We start from the raw sequence: 9749 nt of genomic DNA on the forward strand, positions 1-9749 counted from the left end.
ATGCTGTACAAGTGTCCTTGGTACTTGTTTTCAGAGACTAGTGATAAGGTAATCTTAGTCTGCGGGGTGCGTAGAGACAGTATTGGTGACCCAGCATCTCATGACTATTCAGGCTGTAAAGAGCAGCCCTCTGACAGCAGCAGTGGGTCACTCACATTTTGACAGGAGCCTTCCACTTAGATGAGTGACTGTTCTGTTGTATGAAATCATAGCTTTTCTTGGGTGTTAAATGATCATTGTATGTTGAGATTGAACAGTGTTCTTATGCTCTTGACAGTATCACATTTTTGTTTTGAACAATGTGTCCTTATTATGAAGTGTTTGGTTGGGATAATTTGGGAACCAAAGGAATGTGGGTTGAAGTTCAAACAGGAATAAATTTGCATGAAATTTTGGGGGAAATGCGTCTTCCATTTTTTTGATCTGTCATTTCAAAGTTGAGTGGAATATTCTCAATATGCTTGTTTCTCAGGTGGGAATCCCCTATTACAGCCGTAAGGTTTAGGTCACCTGGGGGCGTGAGTGAAACCTGGGCACTCATCAGTGCTCCACCTCACTTGCTGGATAATTTCAGTAGGTGATTTCTCAGTTGTTCCCTAAGCAAGGTGGAACTTGCGCTGATCTGTTTGCTGTTGCTTGTAAGGTAACACGTAGACTAAGGCTTCAGACCATACATACTTATTTTAATCCTGGTTTTTCCTACCAAGAGTAATAAGAGGGCTGGCTGCTGTGAGAGAGAGACCTTTCTGAAAGGGTGGCCTTAGGTCTAGCTTATTCGTTGTTAGGGAGGTTATGGTCTGAGAAGCCTTGTGAACGTTATCTCTCCTTGCAGTGGGCTTGCTGAAACAATTGTTGGTACAGCAGCTTGGCTTTTCTGAGAAGGGGACCCTTGAAGACCGGCAACGCTTTCCCAGGTTTCGGACCGTTTCTCATGAAGCCCAAACGGAGAGCAGAAGTGAGTCTGGACTACAGCACTCTGACAATAACAAATTTCACCAGCCTGGAACGGACAGAACGCTTCTGAGAACCGGAACTAATGAGTCCACAGCTGGTTATGGCCTCCGGACTTCAGCTGAATCCCCAGCTTCAGGGGATGCCATGCAGCTGATCGTGAGAGACCCCAGATCAAGTAGTACCTTAGCAATAGACCGCATGAGTATGAATCTGGAGATCTCAGCCGCAGAGCTGGAAGGGGTGGCCGCTGATGAAAGTGGGGAGCATTTTTTTGATGCTCGAGAAGCTCACAGTGATGAAAATCCATCTGAAAGTGAACTAATGGAAAGGAAGGAGGAAGAGGATGTGCAAATACGGATCTCAGGTGAGCATATTTCATTCGCTCATTGAATGATAGTCTGTCCAGATTCAGTATTAGAGGTGTCCCCTTTTCTTACATGGTATAGGATATTTAAAGTTAACTTTCAGACCCTGACAGTAATTTTAGCCCTGAAAAGGGCTTTGCAAACATGTGCCTAATGAATCCTCTTTTTTATGAAAGGAGAAACTGAAATACTGTGGGGTTAATACACTGTGACAGACTGTAATTATGGAGGCACCGGGCACAATGCAAGCTCTTGATTGCGGTTGCCACAGGACCGCTTTATCTCTCAGCTGACTGTTGGGACCTGTAGGGAGAACATTTTCCCTGAAGGAAAGCACTTCCTAGTCTGTACACACAGAGTCCCCATGACTCCTGCTGTTTTGTAGGTACTGTCTTGGTTTCTCCTGACCAAGCCTCAGGAAAAAAACCTAAGAGTTTAGCTTTGCACTGTAATTATCTCCTGCGACCTTACCCCAATGTGAAGTTCTTTTTGTTATTTCTATTATTTTTACTATATATGGTATATTTGGCAGTTACCTGAGTAACATCTCAATGTGTATCTATTGTAGCCCTCAACAAGGTTATAGAGCTTTTAACTCAGCAGGTAACTAGCTCTAAGACAGCAGCTGTGAGCACTTTCATGGGACTTTGCATGCTTTGTGTTTGGAAAGTCCTGTGATGATTTTGATCAGCTGACATGGTGGCACACTACTAAATTTAGTAGACAAGTTGAGGTTTATCTCACATGTATGTTATAGTAGATGTAGGTACTAGAAGGTAGATTCTATATGACTATTAGTCTTAAAATTTCTCATCCATAAATATGTTTTTACTTGAAAACTGGATTCTCTCAATGTGAACAAGCCAATTTTTGACTTTTGACTGCCTGAATGCTGCTTTCCAACTACATATTGAAAATAATTTTTCTTTCCCTGAATTACTGAGACATTTTAAATTATTAAAACTGAGCCAACAACTTGAAGCATCTAATTTATTTGTCACCTCTTACGCTGTTTACTTTCTTAACTGTGCAGGCACATCAAAATTAGATTGACCTGTTTTTAGTCAGTTCTGACTCCACATGCTAGCTTTGCTGTAATACTGTAGAGAAATTATTTAATATAATCCTATTGCTAAGTGCAGGTTGTGAAAGCATTTCTGTCTATAATTGCTTTATCTTTTAACATACCATCAGCAAGCTAAACTTTAAAGCTAACCCATCTAAAACCATCGTCAGCACCATAGCTAGTTAAGCGGAGGTTGGAAATCTAGCAGTCTGTCGGGTACCATTAGTGTAAGTGCACGTTTTTCAGATGTTATAATGGAAACACAGATTTTTGGAAAACAGGAAGGTAGGTGATTAGCTCATCTAATCATGTAATTCTCAAACTGCAGTCCCCAAACCAGCCATGATCTCTGAAGCCTAATTCAGAATCAAACTAGTCTGGTCTGATACAATCACTATTCTGTATAGTGTTCACAAATGCTTTTTCTTACCCATTTTGAAATGTCTCAAGAGATCTGGGCCTCTCACCACTTATCTTCCTTAAAGTCTGCTTAAACTGTCTACAGTTCAGTGGTTCTTGGTGATTATTGAGCTGGAGGTGTTAGTAAAAAGCTGTTCTCTTAACAGGAAATTATTTGATCCTTGATGGATATGGAACAGTGCAGGAGAGCTCCACAGATGAGGAGATATCGTCTCTGGTTCTCCAGTGCACTGCAGGTGGCCGCACCTCTTTGGACTCTGCACAGCAGCAGCCACTTTCCCCACGGGACACGCAGTCGGATGGAGGAAGCTCCCCGTTTGCTGAGGAGATGATGGCCTCACGCTGGGGGGGAGTGGAAGAGTCCTGCTCTTTTGTAGCAAGCCCTCACTTCTCTATAGAGTCACGTGTGCAGATGATGCAGTATATTCAGAAGATAGAGGATGACCTTGAAAAGTTAAAGGTACGCTAAGTTTCTATTTGCAGTATCAGGATTTTCATATTCCATTTCATTTCAGAAAAGAGCTTGAAAATAATTTTGAGGGGGAAGGAGGCAGCCATGCCTGCTTTTTTGTCTTTGACTCTTACCTCTAGAACCTTTTGAAGCAGAAACGTGGTGCTGTTTTGGTTGCATTGAGTTGTGGGTTACGAGAGGCAAGTAGTTCCGCTAGAGCTAGCGGGTATGTATGTTGCTTTGATTTGAATTCGGAGAGTTTCCTGAGGGATAGGACAAAACCGAAGCAAATCTGCAGCAGTGGAGTTTTGAAAGGGCCGCTGGCCTAAGGAATAGGAATTCCTGACATAAAATGACTTACCAAATCTGTTGTATACTGCTGCTGATGTCAAACGGAGATGCTAAATTGCAGCAGACCGGTAAACAAGGTTTTCAGACTTGCTATATTCAAAATGATGTTTTTGTATGTGCTGGGGATTTTTTATACACAACAGCCATTGCTGTAGAAGTGTTATAGCGTCTTGACGTGCAAGTCATACCAACATGTTAGGTCAGTAGCCAGCCTTTAATTTAACTGAAGTCTGAAAAGTGGAGTATTGCATCCAAGTGGAAGGCCTGATGAAGGTGCCGATAAAGGAGCTGAGATCCACTGTGGGTCACTGTGCAACATGAGTGATTTCAGTCCACTCACTGGTAGTAAAACTTCCCTTTTCCTGTTTGAAGCCCTCTTTGTTCACTTGGTAATTAAAGAGCCACTTGAGTTTTGGGGTTGTTTTTTGTTTTGTAGGAGGTTGAGGAAGACTACACCATTCTCCGACGCCAAGGGCTGGCTGGATCAGCCTCCACAGGAGAGCACTCAGGTACGCAGCCAGACTGTCTCTAATTGGTAGCATATACCACATTAGCTTCAGACATTAAACAAAGAGCACAAAGTCAATTATTGATGTTTCTCACATGCACGCAAAAGGTTTCACCTACTTCAGCAGCTTTCACAGGGCTGAGACCATGCTGATTCTGGGAAAGGTCAGTTGTATCCATCGAGACTCACGTGTGCAGAGGAGCTTGTTCCTTCCTCTGAAAAGGTTGCTCACAAGCTGTCTCACTCATATACCTGCCAAAGACCTACATCTCGGGATGTACAACTTCTCTGTCAGAGAAGGCTAGATTGATGTAAAATCCCAAAGGAAGATTTTTTGAGCATGTAAAATGAGTACAGTCTGTTTTCTCTTTCTCTGGAGTGTCTCTAGTGCTGTGTAAAGTGGTTGCCGTGGGTCCCTTTAAACTGGCCTCGGGCATCCTAGAAATGTAATTTGCTGGAATTAACTAACAAAGGTCGTCAAGGTTAAATGGCTGCGCTGTTTCTCATATAACACGCTTTCACTGCTAATACTAGTGTTTAGAAATGTTAGCCATTCTTCTCTCATTGCGCTCCCTTTCTCTCACCATCCTTTTTTTTTTTGTTTTTCTTCTTTTTTTTTTTCTTCTTCCTTCAGACAAAAGCTAGTCATGTTTTCAGGAGTGACTGAAGATTGGATGAAGAGTATCAGGATACAGTACCCGCTGTCTTCCTTGTGGACTTTGAGACAAGAGGGTTTGGACCATCCACATGTGAACCATACTTTAGCAAAGTGGGAATGGGGTGCTTTTCCTGTGGGGCATCTGCACTATCTTGTCAGTGAGGGAGCCTATTCTATTCTGCTCCTTTCCTTGCTACCAGAAATTCATTTTTCAGAACAGAAAAACCAAACCAAATGTACAGAGCTTTGGGTGTAGGATATAAAAATGTATTTAGACATTAAAAAAAAAAATCAATGTATTTATTTGACTTCATTCCGTGTATCAAAAGCACATTTTAATTTTTTAATCTGCCTTTTTTTGTTCTATTTTAATTGGGTAGTGACAGTTCTAGCCCTCTGCATATAGTACACCCAGCCTGCCACTGCTCCTGAACCAAAGGTCAGGTCTGAGGGGAGAGGGTGTGCCTATGTGCAAGTGTATCTTTACTTCACTGGACTGGACTCTGCACTCCCTGCTGGCAATCAAACTGCCATGCGAAGAGCTAATTACGAAGGTGTTAGGATGACTTCTGGCTGGAGCTATCTGTATTCAACAATTGCATGGGAACTGCTCATGTCACCATATGTGTAACAAGAATTTTCCATGCACTAAATAGCCAGGCACTTGAGATGGGCAAATTTTCTTTTTCCCCTCTCCCGTTAGGGGTCTCCTTCGTTGACATGCAAGATTAGAGTGGGAGAGGAGAAAGGTAGGTTTAATTTTTTTCTTGACTTTGTTGGCTTTGATCATTGTCTCCTTTGTAAAGTGATAAAAATACTTGGACCTGCAGCACTTTCGTAACTCTTCTCTGGATCAAAAAGAAAAAATGCAAACCCAGAAGTGTTTCAAAGATGTGGGGCAGATCTGCCCCTGATCCACTACTGAATGAACAAGGGCTGCCATTTGAGTTAGCCACAGGTACTGCTGATTATAGGGCCAGTAAGTTTTAGTACCTGAAAGTATGTCTTGCTGAGGGCTTGGGGTGGGTTTGGAGGTTTTTCTGGGGGGTGGGCTTGGGTTCGTTTTTGGGTTTGGTTTTTTTTTCTTTATATATATATATATATATATAAAACCCCTGGTTTGTGCCAATGTGTTCTTACTGAAACAGAGATGTGCAAAACAAAGTAGGCTGAAACAGCTCTCTAGTACTTCGTTAGGCCTGTTGTAATGGGGTTTGTTGTTGGAATTCCTTCCAGTCTGGGAACAAGGTGGTGAATATCAGGCTGCCGGCAAAGCTAATGTGGGACAGCCTAAGCCGGCTGCGCCTCTGCTCTGAAGTTGGTCCTAGGGCAGGCAGTTCCTGCTTGGCAGAGGTGGTTGAAGCTGTCCCCACCATCACAGCCACCATGAACAGGACTGCTAGTGGGAAGTGTGTAGGGCAGTCTCTTTTGCACCCTCTTCCCAAGTCTTAAACCAGTTAGTGAACCCAAACCGACCAGCATGCCAGACCTGTAAATCGCATTAACATGTCAGAACTGCTATAGCATTGTTCGCAGCGTGAAATGCTGAGACTCTGTCTTTGGTCAGCATAAAGATCATGCTCCTTGCTCCTTTAAAGCAAATGTTTTCTCTTTAGCTACTGGCAAGAAATCAGATCTGTCCTTTGTCTACTCATGTAGGAAAAAACCAGTTATTGTTCTTCCCATTAGAGATACGCAAGGAATAAGTTCTTGTAAAGACTGACAGTTTCAGCAGAGATGATCTTGGGCCTGGTGTGGAAGTTGGAGCCGTGAACCCTCACAGAGTAGGGAGGAGTTTCTCTTGTTTTAAAAGCCAATTGCACAAAGTGTCATTTTTCACCAGCGGAGCATTACACTGCCAACACAAGCCACGTTCTCTTCCAGGCTGGCAGGAGCTTCCTCTTTCCTAGCACCCACCAAGGCCTGTCCTGTTGCACCTGCATGAGTGTCCTGGCAGTATTAGCTGAGCACTTCCATTCTTATGTGGGTGGGATCTCCCCTCCTCACCTTCAGCCATACGGTTCCTTTGGTTATAACCTTGTAGGCTTCCCCTGATAAACCCTGAAACTAGAATGCTGCCTCATGCTGATGTGGCGTCTTGTACTTGGTCCTGCCAGAAAGAGATCTGGGCTATAGCCAGCGTCGGTGTCTAAGGCCCTTTCTCCCTCCCAGCTCCCCTTCATCGGCTGGCATCGTGCTTGCCTGGGTCTGCACTCCAGAAACAGGAGCAGCCACTATGACCTTAGCTGTCTAAAAGCTTTCCAACAGGCTTCCATGGTTGGTTGAAAATTACCACGGAACTATTAGAGAGCTTAGTCTGGCTTTCCAGGAGTGTGCTGGAAGACCAGGAAAGGCGGGACCGGTGAAGCCCTGGTTGCTTAATGCTTCCCTTGTGACTGAAGGTAAAATCCTTGGTTCTTGGGTTTTCTCCAACTTGCATGAATTTCAAGGTTCATGGTGAGCAACATATTGCATGAGATGTAGCTGTTCAGATGTGCCACGGGGCAGCAATCTGCCCTTGCTGCCTCTGAGGTTTTCACCTTTGCATAAGCATTTTGTAGCATCATCTGCCACTATATTGATTCATCTCTCATAGGTGTAGTAGCAGTGAAAAAGCTGGGAGTGCAGAGTATTTATGCTGCCATGTCATCCTTACGTTATTGCCTCCAGAGATGCTGGAGTGGAATTTTCCCCACCATCCCCTAATACTACCTTGGACATAATCGACTGGGAGGCCAGGTGCAGTTTTGTCCCTGTCAGCTCTCAAGATGTACAAGGGGAAACATCCACACTTTGTGCCAGGCTCACAATGATGACAGAGAGGCCTTTGTGCTAGATGAAATGGACAGTCTGCAGAGCAGGAGATTGCAGAGAGCTTTAAGGAGTGTTAGAGAAGACCAACCCATTTGAACCCAGTTTTATGGGCAATATAAATGACACGCTGTGCTCTGTCCTGTTTATTTTTTTCGTTTCAGCTGGCCTTCTTATGCTACATTGATCGTCCTCACAAATAGGGCATTACTTCTCTAGAAAAATGATGGTGGGGTCAGGGATCCATTATCTTCTGAGAGCAGTAATCTGAAATAATGGGCAGTCCTTTTTCCTCTCTAGCACATCTACTGTATAGCAGACATCAGGCCATGTCTTGCTGTGTGGAAGGAGCTGGAACTCAAATGCACTATGCAGGATTCTCACACTTTTTTTTTTTTTTTCTCCCCCTTTAAGCCATAAGACTACCCTTTTTAAAATTCCAGTTTGCAGTGTAAGGAAGCATTTTAATTTGCCCCTCATTGGTGGATGGTTGATTGTACATTCCCTTACTGAAACTGGATAGCAGAGCAGGACAGTGTTCTCTGGGTTTTTTTGCCCCAGGCCTTCCCAATGTTTTGGGTTTTTTTTCCTTCCCCAAATAAAAGATGAGCAAGGGTTTCTCATCTTGGGAACAAAGACAAAGTATAGCAGCCATTCTTGCATATCCTTCTGAGAAGTGTTTTCTGCTGTTACGGGATGTAGTTCACGGACAAGCAAAAAGGTCCGATGGGTATTTTCTGGAATGGGCAATTTCCTTCTCCTGTAGAAGGGTAGAAGAGCAAACGTGTTTGATCACTCGGGTTTCTTTAATGAACATGCCTTCTCTGTAGGGAGGGGAAATTCCTTTAATGTGTCCTGTAGGTGGGATCAGAAAGAAGGATGAGGAATGTAAACCTCAAGAGCTAAGAAGTCTAGGTGGCTGGTCAGCTTTCAGACAGCACTATGCCTATTTCCAGTGTTTTCATAAAACGTAGATACTCTGATTTACAGGTACTGTCCCTGTTATTAGAAGACGGGTCTGACGCTTCAGCAGGTGACCCTCAATTTTAATCTCAGTGCTTGATGGTATCTGGCATTGTTTTCTCCCTGTGTTCCCCAAAGAAATCCCTGAATTCCCTCCCCCTCAGGTGCCAACTGACAAGCAGATGTACTGCAAAAGGGATACTGCAGCCAAAACACTGCTGTTTTATTTTGAATTAAGTCTTGTGGAGCTCTCTTCATACTAGAATATTTTTATTTTCTTTGTACAACATACAATCATGTACTCTTAACAGAGATTTACTTTAAAGAGAAGAAAAAAATCTGGAAGTATTCTTTAAAAAATACACAAAAATCTTTATTAATAATCCTGTATTTTTACTGATCATGTTTGAATGTCTAAAAAGACTTTATTGTTCTAATTATCCAGATGTATGTTTGTAAAATAGCTCTTTTATGACTTAGCTGATAAGGTTGTATGTTTCTGGAATTAAATATTGGTCACTTAAAAAAAATATCTGTTTTCAGGATCTGGGAAATAGAAAATTTAAGCGTTTCAAGTATCATTAAATAAGCTTAAAGGAAATAAGTTTTGTCTGCTGGATTTTTTGTTTGTTTTTTTGGAGTTTTTTTTGTTTTAATTGCCTCGAATGTTTGGCAGGACAAACTGTCTTGATTGGCAAAGGAAGCTTTCACTTGGTACAAGTGACCTTTCAGAATCTGTTGTTGCTGATGCAAGTGTGGGGACCCCCAGTTCTCCCAGTTCACACAATTCTGGTTGAGCAGCTGCTGTTCCTTGAGGAGGGAGTGAGAGCCTCCTGCCAGCAGCAGAGGGGATGCTCTCCTGGGGACACTGCCTGTGCCCAGCTGGTGGGCAAAGGGAGCGAAAACGCTGCTGTTCTCGTTTGGTCGAGGTAGAAAGCTCCTGTATTTCCAGGCACTGGCTGTTTCCCCGCCTGCTGTCCTGTCCCCTTCTAGTTTGAGTGGGAACGTTTGGGCTGTGTGAGCAACTTCAGTTCTGGTTGATGAGTTCGCTCCAACCACCTGTATCTCACCCCCATCCTAACCTTGTGAATAAAGTGCAAGAAATTGATGCTTTGGACTCGGTGGTCTCTGCTTAGAGGGGCTTCTAGCAGCGTATCTCATTTGGTGTGTCTTCTCCGAAGCTCTGTGCCCAAGATGGTCCT

General features: G+C 43.3%; 1 protein-coding gene across 2 annotated transcripts in view; it reads left to right on the forward strand.

Moving 5' to 3' along the window:
- ARHGEF12 (Rho guanine nucleotide exchange factor 12) overlaps positions 1–9151 on the forward strand; it is an 80246-nt gene extending 71095 nt beyond the window's left edge. For both annotated transcript variants that reach the window (XM_040616164.1, XM_040616165.1), the window contains 4 exons: positions 833–1318; positions 2952–3265; positions 4044–4116; positions 4750–9151. In XM_040616164.1, coding sequence (XP_040472098.1) covers positions 833–1318; positions 2952–3265; positions 4044–4116; positions 4750–4760 — 884 coding nt within the window. In that variant the 3' untranslated portion in view covers positions 4761–9151. The remainder of the gene's footprint in view (positions 1–832; positions 1319–2951; positions 3266–4043; positions 4117–4749) is intronic.
- Positions 9152–9749: the final 598 nt, after the last annotated feature.

This window comes from Falco naumanni, chromosome 16 (assembly GCF_017639655.2).
Source record: "Falco naumanni isolate bFalNau1 chromosome 16, bFalNau1.pat, whole genome shotgun sequence".
Classification (NCBI taxonomy): Eukaryota; Metazoa; Chordata; class Aves; order Falconiformes; family Falconidae; genus Falco; species Falco naumanni.